This window comes from Ceratotherium simum, chromosome 6 (genome assembly GCF_057802395.1).
Source record: "Ceratotherium simum simum isolate JZ-2026a chromosome 6, ASM5780239v1, whole genome shotgun sequence".
NCBI lineage: Eukaryota > Metazoa > Chordata > Mammalia > Perissodactyla > Rhinocerotidae > Ceratotherium > Ceratotherium simum.
Genome location: NC_141905.1, coordinates 26,808,911 through 26,831,132, shown reverse-complemented (window position 1 = coordinate 26,831,132; position 22,222 = coordinate 26,808,911). Strand labels below are relative to the sequence as shown.

Genomic DNA, 22,222 nt, shown 5'->3' with positions numbered 1-22,222 from the left:
CCGGTTTGGGCCCCGCCCCCGCCGGTAGGGCCCCGCCTCCCGCCAGTAGGGCCCCGCCTCCCAAAGCAGTTCCGGTTCGGATTCCGGCAGCTGCCGGCGCGGCTGAGACCCAGACCGGAGCGATGCCTGCGCGCAGCCGCCACCGCCCCCGCGTCCACTCAGGCTCCCCTCCCCGGGCTCCGCCCCCGCCGCTCGAGGCTCTTCACTCCTGCGAGGCGCAGAGGGCCCTAGACTCCGACGGCGCCTCGGACGCCGACTCGGAGGTGGGTCCGGGGAGCCCGACTCGGACTGCGGAGGTGAGCGGGAGCAGAGGCGGAGGAGAGGGGAGTTTGGGGGGCGCCTGCAGCCGAGGGTGAGTGGGGAATCAGGGATGGAGGCGGGGACTGCTGAGGCCGAGGATCCGGAGGGGCCACGGGAGACGGTTGAGGGAGCTTGGAGCTGCAGCTTTAGAATGGAATCTGAGGGAAATGGAGGTGGTTGAGCCAAGGGCCTGAAGGGGGTGACGATGGCCAGAGGCTGAGGGGTGAGTGGAGGCTGACGGGTGACGGGGAGTGGGAGACCGATGGAGATGTGGCCTTGAAGAGGCAAGGGCTCGGAGGTTTTTGAAAGCAGGATAGTGAGGGAAGAAGATCGAAGGGGTCCCGCATGAGTGTGGGGCCGGAGGAAGAGATGGTGTGGGGGTGAGGGATCAGAGGAGCAGGACCAGGGTCGATGCTACCACATGGCGAGAGAGAGGGAACCGGGTTGAGACTGACGAGATCGCTGACCAAAGTGGGGGTGGGGGTAATTAGGCAAAGGATTTAGGTTTGACTGGGAGAAGGACGGGCTGTCCGGTGGGAAGTCGCTGGCCTAAAGGGCCGAAGAAGAGAATTGTGGTCAAGAAGGACAAGGAGCCCTCAGGGATATAATTTAGGGCTTTGGCATTTTCACGTGTGTCTTTCAAAGCATCGACGACCACTAGGGTAATGGATTATGGGGCTTTCTCGTTTGCGGACAGTGGATTCTTTTAAGAATCTGGGATGGGAGGGGCGGTGTTAAACACTGATTTGCCTAAAGGACTGGGAAAAGTAGTGAAAAGGAAGTGTTGTTTGGAAAAGATAGTGAAAGGAGTGATTCTAAAAATAAAGATATCATTTGGATTTCTTTTAACAGCAATAGTGTTTCTTTTTTTTCCTTCATATTTCTTTCTTAAATTTGTTTATTTTAAATACCAGACAAATTTAGATCTTTAAGAAAAAGATTTAATACATTACCTTTAAATTTAAGAAATTAAAGTCGAAACAAGAATTTGGACACTTAGGTTTTACAGATACTCAGTATTGAATGGTTCCACTTTGACAGCTTGAGTTGACCCAAGTATTTACCGCGGGGTAAAAATGTGGTCAATGGCAGGTGTCTGGGTTATAATGGTACATAAAACTAGATGTGAAATCACCACAGTCCAGGAGCTTACCAGATCTTCTTCTCACCTATAACTCCAAGATTGGAGTTACTTCGCTTGCAAATTGGAGGGGTACTTTTAACAGATTTGCAGGACCAATATTAGTGCAATTTTGTAGATACTGTATAAATAATATTTTTAGTAGAGTGATCTAGAAAAATAAGAATAGAGGATGCTTGTAGTTGGCAGTTAACAGAACTGGGACAGGTGGGTACACAGATGCTTTTTATAGAAGATATACTACCAAAACTATAATTGTGCCAGAAAAATAATGATTACAGTATGTATATTCACTTTGTTACAAGTGAGGTAATTTCCTTTTGTAATTGTTAAATTATAATGGCTTCATGAAATCTTTGACTTGAGCCACATCTCGTATGTTGTTTTACCGTTACAACTTTATCTGATTATAGGTTTTGCAAAGTTGTTGGCCATTTCAAGACAAACTTTTTAATCAAATATTTCTACTCTAAACAGGTATCTGCTGTTTAATCTTTGTGAGATGATAGTTTATAATTGCAACAAGCTTTAAATTAGTTTATGTGTGTAGACTCTATGCCATATCTTCAAATGCTCAGTGGACTAGTAATTATTTCTTCAAAGGAGACATGAATTCTTAGCTTTGCTTTTAGTTGTCAAAAGATTAACTCCCTTTTCTTTAACTTAATACTAATGATCTTTAGTTGAAGAAGTTTACATAGTATTACTATTGTTTATTTATGTTTCTGTTTACCCTCACCAGACTGAGATCCTCTAGAGACCTTGTCTTCATACTTAGCTCTAAGTAAAAGTCTTGTCATGTAAAAATTTGCCAAACTGAACGGAATTATAGCAACTCACTATTAAAGGTTACGTCTTAATGTTACTGCAAAATTAAAGACAGAAACTGTTAGCTGGAGTTGTACAATTAATATATTAGCATGCCTAATAGTTATTTTATTTTGGTTTCCCTTTGACAGTTCTCACAGCCACTTAGTATTTTATGGTAGAGCAGTTTCTCTAAGGCAAGAAAATCTATATTATTCCGGAGGAAGCCATCATAACTGCGAGAGCAGAACGTGCAGACATATTTAGATAAATCAGTTTTGATTTCAGTAGCACTCTTCTCCGTTCTGCAAAGACTCGTATCACATTGCACAACTACTTATAAACATTTTTATTTTGTTAATCACTAGATCCTCAATGCTTTTTCAAAACTTTACTATAGCTGATTTAGAGACATTTTCATTGCTTTTCTGAGAATTGAAATTTGAGCATTGTTTTTGAGAAACTGTTGAATCACAGATGTTCTAATGAATATTATTATTATTTTATCTTATAAGAACAACCATATTAACTAGCTGTTCTTTCAAAATTCTTACCTCCAGGCCTGATATAATATATGCTGTTAATAGTAGGGCGTACCTAGCATAGCTATTAACTTATGGATGGAAATTTTTCTTGTCTTCATTTTTTTATAAGGTGTGGTGTATTGTCAGTGAAGGTTGAATTCACTTTTTTAATTTAAAGCCTCTGCAGCTTTGATTCTTTCTGGACATTAAATTGACTTATGTGAGATATGAATACATTTCCATATTCTGCTAAATTACCTATGAAACTCTTTTGAAAAATGGTGGTATTAGTGAAAAAATACAATATGAGCTAAGTCTAATTCTTTTAATGGATCTGGGTTACAGAGAAAGACTACACTATCTCCTGCCAAGATTAAATGTTTTACTTTTTGCAGAGATTGGGGGGAACTTAATTTTTTTTTCACTTTTCTCTTGTGTTTGTTTACAAATAAGGTGTTACTTATTTACAAAATGCTGTATCTTGGTGTTTTTTAATTTTTGCTTGCATGTGGTTTTGGAAACTCTTTTGAAATCTGGTTTTGCTTTGTTTTTTTCTCTCAGGGGGTACAGGGATAATAGTTGGGCAAGAACAGAAAGAGCCACTTGACTAACGATATTATCATGACAGTGATTCTTACTTTAAGTCTTGTGGTTCTCTTGGCTTTGAAATATCAGGACATTAACTAAAAATAGGACAGCATGGCCAGGCACACTTGGAGAACAATTCAGTGTTTACATGCTGCCTCTGTCACTGCCTGGTAATTTGCTATCTGAATATGTGGGTATGGATTTGTGACAAATCTATGGTGTGAGTATGCCTGCACCCCCCTCCTCGTATACACACAGCACCATCATTACTGGATCTTAAGCCCAACCTTCTAGCTGAGTCTAGATTTCATGTTTCCGTATTGAAATGTTGTTACTTCACTACACACTGGGCCCTCCCGGTAATAAAATCACTTCAGTACAGAATGTAATATAGTGTGAGTTTATCTTGGCTGTTGGCTTAGGATGGTAGAAATTAGGAAAACTTGGTTAAAATAGTTTCACCACAGTGTTTCACCATAAAACAGTGTTTTGTGATATGCACCTCAAAAGAGTGTTTTGGAAGCAGTGACCTATATTTGTATTTGTCTTAAAATATTATTGTAGATTTAGTTAAGCTTTTGAATTGTGGCAGAGGACAAGAGAAGTGGTAATGTATCTATTATCTTGACCCTTTTTCTGTTCTCTTAAAATTCTTGACAGGTAAGAAATTCTAGTAGGATGTGAGAACCATGAATTCTGCTAATTTAGGGTCTTCTTATAAGTAAAACTGTATCACTGAGTTATTAGAAATGCCTGCAAATTGTTTTTAATTTGGAACTTTGAGACTAAATTAAATGGATGTCAGTTTCATCAATATAATATTGACATGAAAGTCAAAGATTGCCAAAACCATACGTTAAATTTTGGGTCCAAATCCAATATATTTTCACGCTATTGTAATGGAGTTTGAAGTCTTGAGCCAATTTCTCATTTTCTATTATGTTAATTTGATTTGAGGGTGTAGCATATTTAAAAATAAAGGTTTTGCCAATCAATGTGTCAAACCACTAGCCTGCCCAAATATTATTTTAGTGATTAGAATAAGAATTAGAGGAGGCTGGCCCCATGGCTTAGTGGTTAAGTGCGCGCGCTCCGCTGCTGGCGACCCGGGTTCAGATCCCAGGTGCGCACCGACCCACCGCTTCTCTGGCCATGCTGAGGTTGCGTCCCACATACAGCAACTAGAAAGATGTGCAGCTATGACATACAACTATCTACTGGGGCTTTGGGGGGAAAAAAAAAGAATAAGAATTAGAATTTTATATACTTGGCTTCTTTTTTTTTCGTGAAGAGGATCAGCTCTGAGGTAACATCCATGCCAATCCTCCTTTTTTTTGCTGAGGAAGACTGGCCCTGGGCTAACATCCGTGCCCATCTTCCTCTACTTTATATGGGCCGCCGCCAGAGCATGGCCTGACAAGCGGTGCATCGGTGCGCACCCGGAATCTGAACCCCGGGCCGCCAGCAGCAGAGCGCACGCAGTTAACCACTACACCATGGGGCCGGCCCCTACTTGGCTTTTTTTTTTATTGTGAAATTCTTGTACGTTATTGTTTGTCAGTCACCATATAAATGCATCCCTTCACCCCTTGTGCCCAACCCCCACCCCCCTTGCCCCTGCTAACCACCAAACAGTTCCATCTGTCTGTGTGTTGGTTTATCTTCCACAAATGAGTGAAATCATGCAGTGTTTGTCTTTCTCTTTCTGGCTTATTTCGCTTAACATAACACCCTCCAGGTCCATCCGTGTTGTTGCAAGTGGGACGATTTTGTCTTTTTTTATGGCTGAGTAGTATTCCATTGTGTGTGTGTGTGTGTGTGTGTGTGTGTATATATATATATATATATATATATACACACACCACCTCTTTATCCAATCATCAGTCAAGGGACACTTGGTTTGCTTCCATGTCTTGGCTATAGTGAATAATGCTGCAATGAACATAGGGGTGCATAAGCCTCTTTGGATTGTTGATTTCAGGTTTGTTGGGTAGATACCAGTAGTGGGTTAGCTGGATCATAAGGTATTTCTATTTTAAACAATCTCCATATTGTTTTTCCATAGAGACTGTGCCAGTTTGCATTCCCACCAGCAGTGAATTAAGGTTCCCATTTCTCCACAGCCTCTCCAGCATTTGTTGTTTTTTGTCTTGGTGATTATAGCCATTCTAATGGGTGTAAGATGATATCTTAGTGTGGTTTTGATTTGCATTTCCCTGATGATTAGTAATATTGAGCATCTTTTCATGTGCCTATTGGCTATCTGTATATCTTCTCTGGAGAAGTGTCTGTTCATATCCTCTGCCCATTTTTTGATTGGGTTGTTTGTTTTATTGTTGCTCAGTTGTGTGAGTTCTTTATATATTATGGAGATTAATCCCTTGTCAGATATATAGTTTGCAAATATTTTTTCCCAGCTGGTGGGTTGCCTATTCATTTTGATCCTGGTTTCATTTGCCTTGTAGAAGCTCTTTAATCTGATGAGGTCCCACTTGTTTATTTTTTCTTTTATTTTCCTTGTCTGAGTAGACATGGAATTCAAAAAGATCCCTTTATGGCAGATGACCAATAGTGTACTGCCTATATTTTCCTCCAGGAGTTTTGTAGTTTCAGGTCTCATCTTCAGGTCTTTGATCCATTTTGAGTTAATTTTTGTGTATGGCGAAAGAAGATGGTCTACTTTGATTCTTTTGCAAGTGGCTGTCCAGTTTTCCCAGCACCATTTATTGAAGAGACTTTCCTTTCTCTATTGTATGTTCTTAGCTCCTTTATCAAAGATTAGTTGCCCGTAGATGTGAGGTTTTATTTCTGGGCTTTCAATTCTGTTGCAGTGACCTGTGTTTTTGTACCAGTACCATGCTGTTTTGATTACTGTCACTTTGTAGTATGTTTTGAAGTCAGGGATTGTGATGCCTCCAGCTTTGTTCTTTTTTTCTCAGTATTGCTTTAGCTATGCAGGGTCTTCCCCCATATGAATTTTAGTATTCTTTGTTCTATTTCCATGAAGAATGTCCTTGGGATTCTGATTGGGATTGCATTGAATCTGTAGATTGCTTTAGGTAGTATGGACATTTTAACTATGTTTATTCTTCCAATCCAAGTGCATGGAATATTTTTTCCATTTCTTTATGTCATCATTGATTTCACTCAATAATGTCTTATAGTTTTCATTGTATAGGTCTTTCACTTCCTTGCTCAAATTCATTCCTAGGTATATTATTCTTTGTGTTGCACTTGTAAATGGGATTGTCTTCTTGAGGTCTTGTTCTGTTAGTTTGTTGTTGGTATATAGAAATGCAACCGATTTCTGTAAGTTGATTTTGTACCCTGCAACTTTACTGTAGTTGTTGATTATTTCTAATAGTTTTCCAGTGGATTCTGTAGGGTTTTCTATATATAAGATCATGTCATCTGCAGACAGTGAGAATTTCACTTCGTTGCCTTTGTATTCCTTTTATTCCTTTTTCTTACCTAATTGGTCTGGCCAGAACCTCCAGTACTATGTTGAATAAGAGTGGCAAGAGTGGGTACCCTTGTCTTGTTCCTGTTTTCAGAGGGATGGCTTTCAGTTTTTCCCCATTGAGTATGATGTTGGCTGTGGGTTTGTCATATATGGCCTTTATTATGGTAAGGTACTTTTCCTTCTGTACCCATTTTGTTGAGAGTTTTTATTGTAAATGGATGTTGGATCTTGTCAGATTCCTTCTCTGCATCTATTGAGATGATCATGTGGTTTTTTTTTTTTTTTTTTTTAAGATTTTATTTATTTATTTTTTCCCCCCAAAGCCCCAGTAGATAGTTGTGTGTCATAGCTGCACATCCTTCTAGCTGCTGTATGTGGGACGCGGCCTCAGCATGGCCAGAGAAGCAGCGCGTCGGTGTGAGCCCGGGATCCGAACCCGGGTCGCCAGCAGTGGAGCGCGCTCACTTAACCACCAAGCCACGGGGCCGGCCCGATCATGTGGTTTTTATTCATCATTTTGTTAATGTGGTGTATCACAGTGATTGATTTGCGGGTGTTGAACCATCCCTGTGTCCCTGGTGTAAATCCCACTTGATCATAGTGTATGGATCTTTTTAATGTATTGCTGTATTTGGTTTGCCAATATTTTGTTGAGGATTTTTGCATCTACGTTCATCAGGGATATTGGTCTGTAGTTTTCTTTCAAGTATTGTCTTTTTCTGGCTTTGGTATCAGGGTGATGTTGGCCTCGTAGAATGTTTTGGGAAGTGTTCCATCTTCGTCTAGTTTTTGGAGTACTTTGAGAAGGATAGGTATTAAATCTTCTTTGAATGTTTGGTAAAATTCTCCAGAGAAGCCATCTGGTCCTGGACTTTTATTTTTTGGGAGGTTTTTGATTACTGTTTCAATCTCTTTACTTGTGATTGGTCTATTAAGGTTCTCTGTTTCTCCTTGATTCAGTTTTGGGAGGTTGTATGAGTCTAAGAATTTATCCATTTCTTCTAGATTGTCCAATTTGTTGGCATATAGTTTTTCATGGTATTCTCTTGTAATCTTTTGTATTTCTGTGGTATCTGTTGTAATTTCTCCTTTTTCATGTCTAATTTTATTTATTTGAGCCTTCTCTCTTTTTTTCTTGGTGAGTCTGGCTAAGGGTTTGTCAATTTTGTTTATTTTCTCAAAGAACCAGCTCTTTGTTTCATTGATCCTTTCTACTGTTTTTTTAATTTCAATTTCATTTATTTCTGCTCTGATTTTTATTATTTCCCTCCTTCTGCTGACTTTAGGCTTTGTTTGTTCTTCTTTTTCTAATTCTGTTAGGCATAGTTTGAGGTTGCTTATTTGGGCTTTCTCTTGTTTGTTAAGGTGGGGCTGTATTGCTGTGCGTTTCCCTCTCAGGACCACTTTTGCTGCATCCTATGTGAGTTGGTATGGTGTATTTTCATTTTCATTTGTCTGCATATATGATTTGACTTCTCCTGTCATTTCATCAATGATCCGTTGGTTGTTTAGTAGCATGTTGTTGAGTCTCCACAACTTTGTCACTTTCCTGGGTTTTTTCCTTGTAGTTGATTTCTAGCTTCGTGGCGTTATGCTCGGAAAAGATGTTCGTTATGATTTCAATCTTCTTAAATTTATAGAAGCATGCCTTGTTTCCAAACATATGATCTATTCTTGAGAATGTTCCATGCGCGCTTGAGAAGAATGTGTAATCTGCTATGTTTGAATGGAGTGCTCTCTATATATCTATTAAGTCCATCTTGTCAAGTTTTTCATTTAAGTCCATTATTTCCTTATGGACTTTCTGTCTGGATGATCTATCCATAGATGAAAGTGGGGTGTTAAGATCCCCTACTATTATTGTGTTGTTGTTAATATCTCCTTTAAGGTTTGTTAATAGTTGCTTTATGTACTTTAGTGCTCCTATGTTGGGTGCATATATATTTAAAAGTGATATATCTTCTTGGTGGAGTGTCCCTTTTATCATTATGTGTTGCCCTTCTTTGTCTCTCATTACCTGTTTTATCTTGAAGTCAATTTTGTCTGATATAGGTATGGCAACACCTGCTTTCTTTTGTTTGCCTTTAGCTTGGAATATTGTCTTCCATCCTTTCACTCTGAGCCTATGTTTGTCTTTAGAGCTGAGATGTGTTCCCAGGAGGCAGCATATTGTTGGGTCTTGTTTTTTAATCCATCCCACTACTCTGAGTCTTTCATTGGAGAGTTCAGTCCACTTACATTTAGGATAATTATTGATATACGAGGGCTTATTGTTGCTATTTTATCGCTCATTTTCCAGTTCTTTTGCATTTCTTTTGTTTCTCATCCCATGTGTTTAGGACTACCAATTCAGTTTGGTAGTTCTGTATGGCAGTTCTCTTAGTTTTCTCTTTATTTATCATGTGTGACTCTGTTCTGATTATTTGGTTAGTGGTTACCGTGAGGTTTGTATAAAAAAATTCTCATGGATGTGATAGTCCATTTTTTTGATAGCCTGTTATTCGCTTAGACTAAGTCGATTTGATCCCTTTCTTCTTCCCCTTCTAAGTTATTATTGTCACATCTTATTCCTTCTTGTGTTGTGAGTTTGTCTTTAAAATGATGAGGTTATATTTATTTTTGGAATTTTCCTTCTCTTGATCTTAGGTTTTATAATTAAGTGTTTGCTAATCTGTTCTGATAGCTGCAGTTTTTCTGGTTTTCTCAACCTATTTTCCTCCTTGTTCAAAACTTTGAATCCCCTTTCTCTCTTTTTCTCAGGCGTGAGGGCCTTCTTGAGCACTTCTTGTAGTGGGGCAACAAACTCCCTTAGCTTTTGTTTATCTGAGATAGTTATTATTTCTCCATCATATCTGAGGGATATTTTCGCTGCATAGAGTAGTCTTGGCTGAAAGTTTTTGTCTTTCAGAATTTTGAATATATCGTTCCACTCTCTCCTAGCCTGTAAAGTTTCTGTTGAGAAATTGGATGAAAGCCTGATAGGAAATCCTTTGTGCATTATTTTTTTTTTGTCTAGCTGCCCTTAATATTTTTTCTTTGTCATTGACTTTTGCCAGCTTTACTACGATATGCCTTGGAGAGGGTCTTTTCATGTTGATATATTTAGGAGATCTGTTTATTTCATTCACTGGTGTTTCCAGCTCCTTCCCCAGGTTTGGGAAGTTCTCAGCTATTATTTCTTTGAACAAGTTCTCTGCTCCTTTTTCTCTCTCTTTTCTGGAATGCCTATAATCCTTATATTGGATTTCCTAATTGAGTCAGGTATTTCTCAGAGAGTTTCTTCATTTCTTTTTAGTCTTAGTTCTCTTTCCTCCTCCATCTGGAGCATTTCTGCATTGCTGTCCTCAATATTCCTAATTCTTTCTTCCATAGTGTCAGCCCTGATGCTTAAGTCTTCCAGATTTGTCTTTATCTCCTCTACTGTGTTTTTCATCTCTAAGATTTCTGATTGATTTTTCTTTATAGTTTCAATCTCTTTTGTGAAGAAACCCCTGATTTCATTGAATTGTCTGTCTGTGTTTTCTTGTATTTCATTGAGCTTTTTTATGATGGCTAATTTGAATTCTCTGTCATTAAGGTTATACATTTCTGTGCTTTTGATTTCTGGTGTTGATTTCTGGGTGCTTGGTGTTTTCCTTTTGGTCTGGGTATTTAATATATTTTTGCATAGTGCCTGTCGGTGTTGGCTTCTTTTTCCTAATAGTGAAAATATCTGGTTGCAGTTTCCTCTTGCCGCCGCTGGGTGGGGGTCAAGGCCTTTTTATTCTGTGCCCAGCTTGATCTGCGGGCACTCTGGTCAGCCCCCAGCTGAGCTGAGGCGTGGCTTGGCTGAAGCTCAGCTGATCTGAAGCACAGCTGAGCAGAGGCTGCTGGGGGTGAAGCATGGGAACAGCTGGGACTGGAGCACAGCTAGGCCGAAGCAGCTGGAGCTCGGGTGTGGGTGGGTTGAAGCAGCTGCAGCTGAAGCGTGGCTGGGCTGAAGAGGCAGGAGCCGGAGCGCCGCTGGGCTGAAGAAGCTGGAACTGGAGTGCGGCTGGGCCAAAGTTGCTGGTGTCAAGTCAGCTGGAGCCTGAGCATGGCCAACCCGAAGCAGCTAGAGCCAGGGGGCAGTCGAGCCGAAGGAGCTGGGAGTGGGGCGTGGTTGAGCCGAAGGAGGTGGGGCAGTGGTGCGGTCGAGCCAGAGCATGTGGGGCTATGGCACAGTCTAGCCGGAGCAGCTGGGGTTATGGTACAGTGAGGCCTGAGCTGCCACTGCCTCTGGTGTGGAGGCATGGGCACACCCTGCCGCTGGTGGGGCCGGGGCGCTGTGGAGTTGCTGCTGCTGGGGCCTGTGCCTGGGTGAGCCGCCACTGCTGATACCTGGGTGCCAGGGTTCCGCTGCCTCTGGGGCTTGGATGTGGGTGCACTGCCACCGCTGGTGGGGCCTGGGCGCTGGCGGGTCACTGCTCCTGGTGACTGGGCGCCAGGGGGCCGCCACCTCTGCGGCCTGGGCGCAGGTGCGCTGCTGCTGCTGCTGGTGCCTAGGCACCTAGGGGTTGCTGCCTCTGGGTCCTGGGTGCAGGCGCGCTGCTGCTGCCACTGGTGCCTGGGCACCTGCAGGCCGCTGCCTTTGGGGCCTGAGTGCAGGTGTGTGGCTGCTGCTGGTGGGGCCTGGGTGCTGGGGGGTCACCACTGCTGGTGCCCAGGTGCCAGGGGTCTGCTGCCTCTGGGAGCGGGATGTGAGTGCACCACTACCACAGGTGCCGGGGCTTTGGGGAGCCGCAACCTCTGGGGCCGGGCTGAGCTGATGTGCCGCTGTGCTGAGGCTATAGGGCTGTTGTGCTAAAGCACCGGGTGGGTGGGTGGGGGAGGGGAGCTTACTTTTGCCTCCCCGATCTCAGAGGTTTTTTCCCTTGCTGTCGCTCTCTGCTCTCCTAAGGGGCTAGCTTGTGGAAAGTACCCTTGCAACAGTTCCACTCCCCCCGTAGGGGGATTCCCCACAGGCTGTGCAAGGTCTTGGAGAGTGCTGGTTTTCCTGCAGAGAGCTGCCCACCCCCTCCTCCCCCCGAGAGCAGGGTGGTCTCAGTCTCAGGGTCGCAGTCCTTGGGGAAGGGAGGGATCTCCTTTTACCTCCTTCCACTTACTCTGGGGATTCCAGCACCTCAGTCCTTGGGTTTACGGCTGTGTGGGTGCCTCAGACCTCCCCTGTGTTGTGTGAATAGCTTCTGTTGGAATATGAATGTCCTTTTTGTTGTATCTTAGAGGAGGAGAGTTCAACGGGGGAGGCTCACTCTGCCGTGATGCTGGCATCACTCCTCTATACTAGGCTTTTTGTGTGTGTGTGTGTGTGAAGAAGATCAGCCCTGAGCTAACATCCAATGCCAATCCTCCTCGTTTTTTTTGCTGCGGAAGATGAGCCCTGAGCTAACATCTGTGCCCACCTTCCTCTACTTTATAGGGGATGCCGCCACAGCAGGGCTTGACAAGTGGTGCGTCGGTTCGCGCTCAGGATCCGAACCCGCGAGCCCCAGGCCACTGAAGCAGCACGCACACACCTAACCGCTTGCGCCACTGGGCCAGCCCCTGTATACTTGGCTTTTTTACTGGTGTGATCTGGCATGCAGCCAGGTCAAGAGCCCTTCATCAAATTTGCCACTAAATTTTGATCGTTGTGTAAAAACTTTTACTATAACTAGGATATAAACTGGACAGTGTTGTCTATTAGATTGTTATTCATTGACCTGAGATAGTTCTGGATGTGGTACAGAATTAGGTGCAACCTGATAGTGTGAGTCTTAGTTTAAAGGCAAGTTGGAGCCAGAAAAGTTTTGTGTTCTTTGGTATACATGACAACCTTTTTTTTTTTTTTTTTTTTTAATAGTATATAAGAGTGCATGGTCTGGGCAGCAAAAAATGTCCCAGAACTGAAGTGCAGCCAAGAGAATGATGATGTAACTGAGGACGCAATTTAATTTCTTCAAATGCGCTGCTCTGAAGTGGGACATAACAAAACAGTAGAAAATCACTGCTAAAGTTTCAAAAATGGATGGTAGGAATTGATTCTGGGTCTTTGAAACTGTTTTGTAATTATAGCAGATTTCATAGATGTTTTGGAAACAAGTGCTCTGAGCTTACTAAGAAAAAATAAACTATCTTTTGATAAATTAAAGATAAAAGAATAGTTTTTGTTTGCTCAATGAAAAGATTTTAATTTAGGATTAAAAATTAAAAATCGGATTAAAAAACAAAGCTGCATAGTCCTAAATACTTCAAACCGCAGAGCTAAATGCCCAGAGTAAACCTTGTCCTTCTACATTATAACTTAGGCTTTTTGCTTTCATAAAAATTACTTTTATGCTCTGGTTTTTGGGTCTGCAAACTGGTAAAATCTGTCTCTATTGTGTGCATATTAAATAAGCTTTATTAGATAAAATTGGCTTTAACCTTATTTTAGTGTGAGTGCAACTATAATATATAATTGCCTTAAGGAGAATATATTAACATTAATTTTACATAATTTTAAAAAATATCTTCCTCTTTTTTTGCCTTAGGATATGGATATTATTTTTTTAGGTTTTATACATCACTTGGAAATAATAGCTTTTTAAAATTTTTACTGTATACCACATCAGTAATAACTTCCAAAAACAGCACATTTTGTATTTATGAATCGAGTTTCATCAATTGTTCTAAATTCTTTTAGGGGAATTTGAATGTATGGTTTTTAAAGACAATGTATGGTGTTTAAAGGGGACAGTTGCTGCAGACAGCTATACTCTAGTGCTTTAGCATATTTTATATACACACACACAATCTAGTGAAACTACAAGAAAAAATCCAGCATATTTAAATCACTGCACTCACCATCTGAACATAGGCACTAGTTCTGTAAAACACATAGTGAAGGTTTCATTTTGTTGATATATATTCTAAAGATTGCATAATGGTAAATTAGAAGCCATTTTGGTCTCTTGTGTGTTTGCATAGTTAAGATCAGTGGGATAGCTTGTGTCTTTCTACTTATTGGTGCCTGTTACTTTAGGAAATTTTCCCAATTTCTTCCCAAATTGTTAAAGTATAAAAATACTTGTAAGTATCAACAATAATCAATTGCATCAACCTGTAGCATACGTTAAAAAAATGTTGGTGAGTAGTATGCTCCTGTTGAAATATTTTTATTTAGTTAAATTTGATATTAAATAAATCTCTATATGAGAGACTCATGTTGATGTGTAGAATTCTGCTTTGATTAACTGGAATCTATTGTATTGTTATTCTGTTTTTCAGTTCACGTTACCTGATTGCTTTGTTGTTTTTCTGAAAGATTCAGAATTCCATCTTGAGCAAAACCTTTGTAAGATTTAACAGTTGTTTTCAAATACTCCTTTATTTTGTATTAACCCAAAGGTTTCGAGAATTAAGAGTGGATTTGACTATTAGTTGATAGATGACTGTCCTAATGATTTAATTTCAGGCCTAGGGCAACACTAGCAGAAAGAGGAGTTGATGATGATGGCAGTACTAGCTTACATTTACTCAACAGTTTCTATTTGCCAAGCATTATAACAAGCGCATTACATGTATTATTCCGTGTAATCTTCACTACAAGCCTATGGAGTAGGAACTGGTATTATCCTCATTTTACAGATGAAAAGAATGAATCCCAAGGAGGTTAAGTAACTTCTGCAAAGTCACATAGCTCTAAGTGGTAAATCTGGGATTTGAGCCTATGCAGTTTTATTCCAGAGCCAGCCAGCACTCTTAACTACTATGTTTTCTGGGTTTTATGTCAGATTCTGTTGCAGTATAGCAGTCTGAAATTTATTTAACTCTCTAGCCTTAGTTTCTTCAGCTGTAAGTTGAGGAATGCACTAGATCTTTCAGGTCACTTCCAATTCTAACATTGTGAGAATTCTGTCATCCTGATTTACAAAACGTGATGTGTTTAATATTTCTGAATAGTTTCTGTTCGTAATCTCTTGATCTCTTAGAGTATAAAGGTTAAGTCATTTTCTAGAGTCACACTGTTAATGGGTGATGGAGCTGGATCTATAATCAAATCTTCTCTTGGACTCTTGGGTCTTGCTAGTTGCCTTACTATTTCTTGACTTTTATTTAGTGTGTATATGCATACATGGGTTAATAATGGAATTTAATTGATTTTTTAAATTTTCTATTCATATCTAAGTATAATGTGCTTCAAACAGTGAGAAATAATATTGTTTTCATTTTCTTAAGAGAACCTTTCCCCTCTGATTATCAAGTATTATATACTCACTGTGTAAAATTTAGAAATTTTAGAAATATTTAATGTAGAGAGTGAAAGAGAGTCTACTAGAGGAATAATCATTAATAGTTTGATTATTTATTTATTTATATACATGCTACATATGCTATTTTTTAGGACATTTTGCTTCTTAAATTTTTTTAAAAACTTTTTATTTTGAAATAATTATAGATTCACAAGAAGTTGTAAAGATAGTACAGAGAGATCTCCTGTACCCTTTACTCAGTTTCTCTCAATGGTTACATCTTACGGAATTATAGTACTGTGTCAAGACCAGGAAATTGACATTGATTCAATGTGTTTGTATAGTTCTGTGTTGTTTTATCATAAGTAGATTTGTGTAACCATTACTCCAATCAAGATATAGAGTTATTCCATAACTATAAAGATCTCCATTGAGTTACCCTGCATCCTCTGTCACACACTGTCTCTAACCTCTGGCAACCACTAATCTGTTTTCCACCTGTATAATTTCGTCATTTTGAGGATATTATATAAATGGAATCATAGAGTATGTGACCTTTTGAGATTGGCTTTTTTTACTCAGCATGATGCTCTTGAGACCCATCTATTGTGTGTTTATTAATTTTTATTGCTGAGTAAGTAGTCTATGGTATGGATGTACCACAGTTTGTTAAACTATTCACACATGGGGTATTTTGTTTTTATACATGTTTCAGCTATTACAAGTAACGAAGCTAGGGGCATTTGTGTACAGGTTTTTGTGTGGACATTATTTTTCATTTCTCTGGGATAAATGCCCAGGAGTACAATTGCTAGGTCTTATGGTAAGTGTGTGTTTAGTTTTTTAAGAAATTACCAAATTGTTTTCCAGCATGGCTATGCAGTTTAACTTTCCCACTAGCAACGTAGGAGAGGTCCAGTTTCTCTGCATCCTTGCCAGCATTTCGTATCATCACAATTTATTTTAGCTGTTCTAATAGGTGTGTATTGATACCTCACCATAGTTTTGTGTTTCCGTAGTAGCTAGTGATGTTGAACATCTTTTCATGTGCTTATCTTCCATTTGTATATCCTCTTTGTGTCTTTTTGCCCATTTTCTAATTGGATTTTTGTTTTTTACTGTTGAATTTTGGGAATTCTTTATATATTCAAGAAATGAGTTCTTTCTGAGGTATGTGGTTTGCAAATATTTTCTCCCAGTTGGTAGTGTGTCTTTGCATTCTCTTCACAGGGTCTTTTGTAGAGTAAAAGTTTTTAATTTTATCAAAGCCCAATGTATTGGTTTTTGGTTTATGGTTTTTTTGGATTGTGCTTTTGGGTGTCATGTTTAGAAACTCTTTGCCCTAGGTCCTCAAGATTTTCTCCTATGTTATTGTCTAAAAGTTTTGTACTTTACCTTTAAATCTGTGATCCATTTTGAATGAGATTTTACATAAGGTGTGAGATTTGGTCAAGATTCATTTTTTGCCTATGGATATCCAGTTGCTCTAGCGCTATTTTTCAACTATCTCCTATTGAATTGCTTTTACACCTTTGTCAAAAATCAGTTGGCTGTACTTGTGTGAGGCTATTTCTGGGTTCTCTATTCTGTTCAATTGATCTATATGTCTATACCTCTATCAGTATCACGTAGTCTTGATTGCTATAGCTGTATAATAAGTCTTGAAATTGGGTAGAGTGATTTCTTCCACTTTATTCTTGTTCAAAATTGACTGAGCTATTCTAGTGTCTTTACCTTTCCATATACATTTTAGGATAATCTTTTCTATTTCTACAAAAATATCTTGCTGGTATTTTCATAGGGATTGTGTTAAACCTTATATCAATTTGAGGAAAATTGACATCTTTGCTCTGTTGAGTCTGCTAATCCATGAACATGGAATATCTCTCAATTTATTTAGGTCTTCTTTGGTTTCTTTCATTAGAATTCTCAACATAAAGATCCTATACATGTTAGTTAAATCTGAGTACAGGCATACCTCGTTTTATCGCACTTAGCTTTACTGTGCTTCGCATATACCGCGCTTTTTACAAATTGAAGGTTTGTGACAACCCCACATCAAGCAACTCTATCAGCGCCATTTTTCCAATGGCATTTGCTCACTTCAAGTCTCTGTGTCACATTTTGGCAATCCTTGCAATATTTTAAACTTTTTCATTATTATATTTGTTATGGTGATCTGTGATCAGTGATCTTTATTGTAATTGTTTTGGGGCACCACAGACCGTACCCATATGATGGAGAATTTAATCGATAAATGTTGTGTATGTTCTGAGTGCTCCATTCACCAGCTATTTCCCCATCTCTCTTCCTCTCCTTGGGCCTCCCTATTCCTTGAGACACAACAATATTGGAATTAGGCCAATTAATAACCCTACAGTGGCCTCTAAGTGTTCAAGTAAAAGGAAGAGTCACACATCTCTCGCTTGAAATCAAAAGCTAGAAATGATTAAGCTTAGTAAGGTAGGCATGTTGAAAGCTGAGATAGGCTGAAAGCCAGGCCTCTTGTGCCAAACAGTTAGCCAAGTTGTGAATGCAGAGGAAAAGTTCTTGAAGGAAATTAAAAGTGCCACTCCAGTGAACACACGAATGAGAAGAAAACGAAACAGCCTTATTGCTGATATGGGTAAAGTTTTAGTGGTCTGGATAAAAGATCAAACCAACCACAACATTCCCTTAAGCCAAAGCCTAATCCAGAGCAAGGCCCTAACTCTCTTCAATTCTGTGAAGGCTGAAAGAGGTAAGGAAGCAGCAGAAGAAAAGTTTGAAGCTAGCAGAGGTTGGTCTATGAGGTTTAAGGAAAGAAGCCATCTCTGTAACATAAAAGTGCAAGGTGAACCAGCAAGTGTTGATGTCGAAGCTGCAACAAGTTATCTAGAAGATCTAGCTAAGATTTTTAATGAAGGTGGCTACACTAAACAACAGATTTTCAATGTAGACAAAATAGCCTTATATTGGAAGGAGATGCCATCTAGGACTTTTCATAGCTGGAGAGGAGAAGTCAATGCCTGGCTTCAAAGTTTCAAAGGACAGGCTGACTCTTCTTGTTAGGGGCTAATGCAGCTGGTGACTTTCACTTGAAGCCAGTGTTCATTTACCATTACAAAACTCCTAGGGCCCTTAAGAATTACGCTAAATCTACGCTGCCTGTGCTCTATAAATGGAACAACAAAGCCTGGATGACACACATCTGTTTACAACATGGTTTACTGAATATTTTAAGCCAACTGTTGAGACCTACTGCTCAGGGAAAAAATAATTCCTTTAAAAATATTACTGCTTGTTGACAATGCACCTGATCACCCAAGAGCTCTGATGGAGATGTACAATGAGATTAGTGTTGTTTTCATGCCTGCTAACATAGCATTCATTCTGCAGCTCATGGATCAAGGAGTAATTTCAACTTTCAAGTCTTGTTATTTAAAAATTACATTTCATAAGGCTATAGCTGCCTTAAATGGTGATTTCTCTGATGGATTTGGGAAAAATAAATTGAAAACCTCTGGAAAGGATTCACCATTCTAGATGCCATTAAGAACATTCGTAATTCATGGGAAGAGATCAAAATATAAACATTAACGGGAGTTGGGAAGAAGTTGATTCCAACCCTCGTGGATGACTTTGAGGGGTTCAAGACTTCAGTGAAGGAAGTAACTGCAGATGTGATGGAAATAGCAAGAGAACTAGAATTAGCAAATGGAGCCTGAAGATGGGACTAAATTGTGCCATCTCCTGATAAAACTTTAGTGGATGAAGACCTGCTTCTTATGGATGAGCAAAGAAAGTGGTTTCATGAGATGGAATCTACTCCTGGTGAAGATACTGTGAAGATTGTTGAAATGACAAGAAAGATTTATAATATTATATAAACTTAGTTGATAAAGCAGCAGAAGAGTTTGAGAGGATTGACTCCAAGTTTGAAAGAAGTTCTACTATGGGTAAAATGCTATCAAACAACGTCACACGCTATAGAGAAATCGTTCATGAAAGGAAGAATCAGTCGATGCGGCAAACTTCATTGTTGTCTTATTTTGAGAAATTGCCGTCACCATCCCAACCTTCAGCAGCCACCACCGTGATTAGTCAGCAGCCATCAGCGTTGAGGCAGGACCCTCCATCAACAAAAAGTTTACAATTCACAGAAGGTACAGATGATGGTTAGCATTTTTTAGCAATAAATTATTTTTTAATTAAGCTATGTACATTTTTTTATATATAATGCTATTGCACACACTTAAAAAACTACAGTATAGTGTGAACATAACTTTTGTATGCACCAGGAAACGAAATAATTCGTGTGACTCACTTTATTGCGATACTAGTTTTATTGCGGTGGTCTGGAACCAAACCTGCGATATCTCTGAGGTATGCCTGTATTTCTTTTTTTTGGTGATTATAAATGGTATTATATTTTTAATTTCTTTGTTTATGTGTTCATTGCTAGTATATAGAAATACAGTTGATTTTTGTATGTTGCTCTTGTGTTCTACAACCTTACTGAACTTACTTATTAATTCTAGGAGGGATTTTTTGTAGATTCCTTGGGATTTTCTATGTAGACTATCATGTCACCTGCAAATACATAGAAATATTTTTATTTCTTCATTTCCAATATGTATACTTTTTATTTCCTTTCCTTGCCTTATTGCACTGGCTAGAAGTTTCAGTACCATGTTGAATAGCAGTGTAGAGAGTGGACATCCTTTCCTTGTTCCTGATCTGAGGGGGAAAGCATTCAGTTTTTCACCATCAAATGTGATGTTAGCTATATGGTTTTTTTATGGATGTTCTTTACCAAATTGAGAATTTCCTCTCTACAGGTATTCCTAGTTTTCTGACAGTTTTTATCATGAATGGGTGTTCAAGATAAAATTTCTGTCAGATGCTTTTTCTGCATCAGTTCATACAATCTTGTGCTTTTTCTTCTTTATCTGGTTATCGTGGTGGATTACATTGTTTGATTTTTGAATATTGAACCAGCCTTGCATCCCAGGATAAACTCTGCTTGGTCATGGGTGTGTGTGTGTGTGTGTGTGTGTGTGTGTGTGTGTGTGTTTATTTATACTTATTTATATATTGCTGAATTCTGTTTGTTAACATTTTGTTAAGGATTTTTGCATCTGTATTCATGGGGGATATTGGTCACTCATATTGTAGTTTTCTATAGGTGCTGCCTCCTTAGTGCCAGGTAGAGGTTCAGGTTTTCTACTCTGCTGGCTGGGAGGGGATAGAGTGCCTCATTGTTCCCCTGATTGGGGATTTGGACTGTGGGAGAATGGGTGGGTGTGTTTGGTGTCTACCACTGAGTGGTGGTGTTAATCCTGACTCTCCACTGGGCCTTCACTGACAGTACCTCAGCAAGGAGGGGGAGTGGTACTGTATCAATGCTAGGTGGATAGAAGTCCAGGCTCCCCATATGGTCTCCGCTGACACCGTGTTAGCGGAGAGGGGGGACTTGTTAACTGCTAGGTGGTTATGGCAGACTGTTCTCTACTTGGCCTTCTCTGATATCAACCCAGTGGGAGGGGTTGAGGGAGGTATGGCCTAGTAACAGACAGACTGACTGACAAAGTTAGAAATCTAGGCCCTCCACTCTACCTTTGCTAGCGTGTGTAGGGGTGGAGGTGGGACATAGTTTTTTCCATACTGTTTGGCTAGAATAGAGCAGTTATCGTTTAAAAGTTTTGTCTTGCTTAGCTGCATCTTTTCTGGTCCTCAAGGCTTTTCTTGGGGCTCTTTTTTGTCTGCACTGCTCGGCGTTTCCTGATTGCCAGCTTCATCCCCGTCTGGGATATTTGTGACAAAACAAACAAACAAACAAAAACCCCCAGACAGCTTACTATTGTGTTTTTTCCTCCGGTCCTGACGTGCCTAGCCAGTCTGCCTTCCTCTCCACCTTTCGGAGTCCTCTTATGTTTGTGTTATACGTAATGCCCAGGGAGTAATAGGGAAAAGTATGTCTACTCCATCTTTCCACAAGTAGAAGTCCACATGTGCTGTTTTTAAAAAATGTTCCTGTCAGAAAGTTTAAAGAGTGCAAACAGTGGTGTCTTTTCATTTGCTGTATTTCCTTAATCCCATGCCTCTACTTTTTAGAAGTTGTTTCCTTCATTCAATCTGTCGTTACTTTTCATCCTAGCTTCAACCCTCACAATCTGTTTTACACTTGTCTGACAATTATTCTTTATAAAGCACACTTTGATTATGTCATTCTCTTCTTCAGAAATCTCTAGTGGCTCCACGTTGTTTATAGAATATCCTTAACTTGACAATTAAAGGTTCCCATGCTCTGGCCCCAATTCATATTTTCAACTTAATATCCTAATACTCCCTTGTGCCCTATGTATACTAATGTTCTCTATTGTTTTCTGTCTTTATACCTTTACTCATGCAGTTTCCTCTGCTAGTGTACTTTTCTTTCTCTATCTCTAGCCACAGTTTCATCTATTCTTTAAGGCTCAGCTCAAATGTCACTTGCAAGAACTCTTCTCTAATCTCACCAACTGGAAATCACCTCTTTTTAAAAACTCCCTGAACTTTCCAATTTTTAACAAGTTATGTAACTGCTTTATTAGTGTTTTGAGGATTAAGTGAGCTAATATATATGAAGAAGTAGCAATTGTAATTCCTTTTACCTCCTTTTTTAATGACTTTCTTTTAGTATCCTTTTCTAGACTGTAAAATCATTTAGGGCAGGATCTGTTTCAGATTCATCTAGGTAAATGCCACATTGCCTACTGCAATACCCTTCACATAGTATGTGCACAATGAATATTTAATAGGTAAATAAATGTAACATGAGGACATCTTTAGGATACTGTCTGTATCCCCAGTGCCTTAGTATCTGACGTTTGTATATAGCAGACAGTAAATGTTTGAGACTCAACAATGCAAAATTTATGATTCAAAAAGCCTTCATTATTAGGCAGTCTCATTGATGTAATCTTTCTCTAATGTAACTGAAGACTAATGTAACTGAAGACTAATGTCTCTAATGTCATGAATTCCTCTGCTGATAACTAGAAAATATTTAATATTCATGAAATTCAACCCTTAGAGAGGTAGAAGAGCCCTCAGCTCATATGAGGCAGTGTGGTGTAGTAAGAACATAGACTTTGAAATGAGGTTGCCTGGGTTGAAAACTTGTCTGTACTAGTTACTAGTAAAA

General features: G+C 39.5%; 1 protein-coding gene across 4 annotated transcripts in view; it reads left to right on the top strand.

Annotated features, from left to right (window-relative positions):
• SAMD8 (sterile alpha motif domain containing 8) overlaps positions 1 to 22,222 on the top strand; it is a 73,431-nt gene that overhangs the window by 5,578 nt on the left and 45,631 nt on the right. Inside the window, exon 1 of one of the 4 annotated variants that reach the window (XM_014784805.2) lies at positions 106 to 296. The exons of 1 other annotated variant lie outside the window; for it this stretch is intronic. In XM_014784805.2, coding sequence (XP_014640291.1) covers positions 123 to 296 — 174 coding nt within the window. In that variant the 5' untranslated portion in view covers positions 106 to 122. Of the gene's footprint in view, positions 1 to 105; positions 353 to 22,222 lie in introns of those variants that run through there. 2 more of the 4 variants (XM_004426931.3, XM_014784806.2) reach the window with 2 other exon arrangements.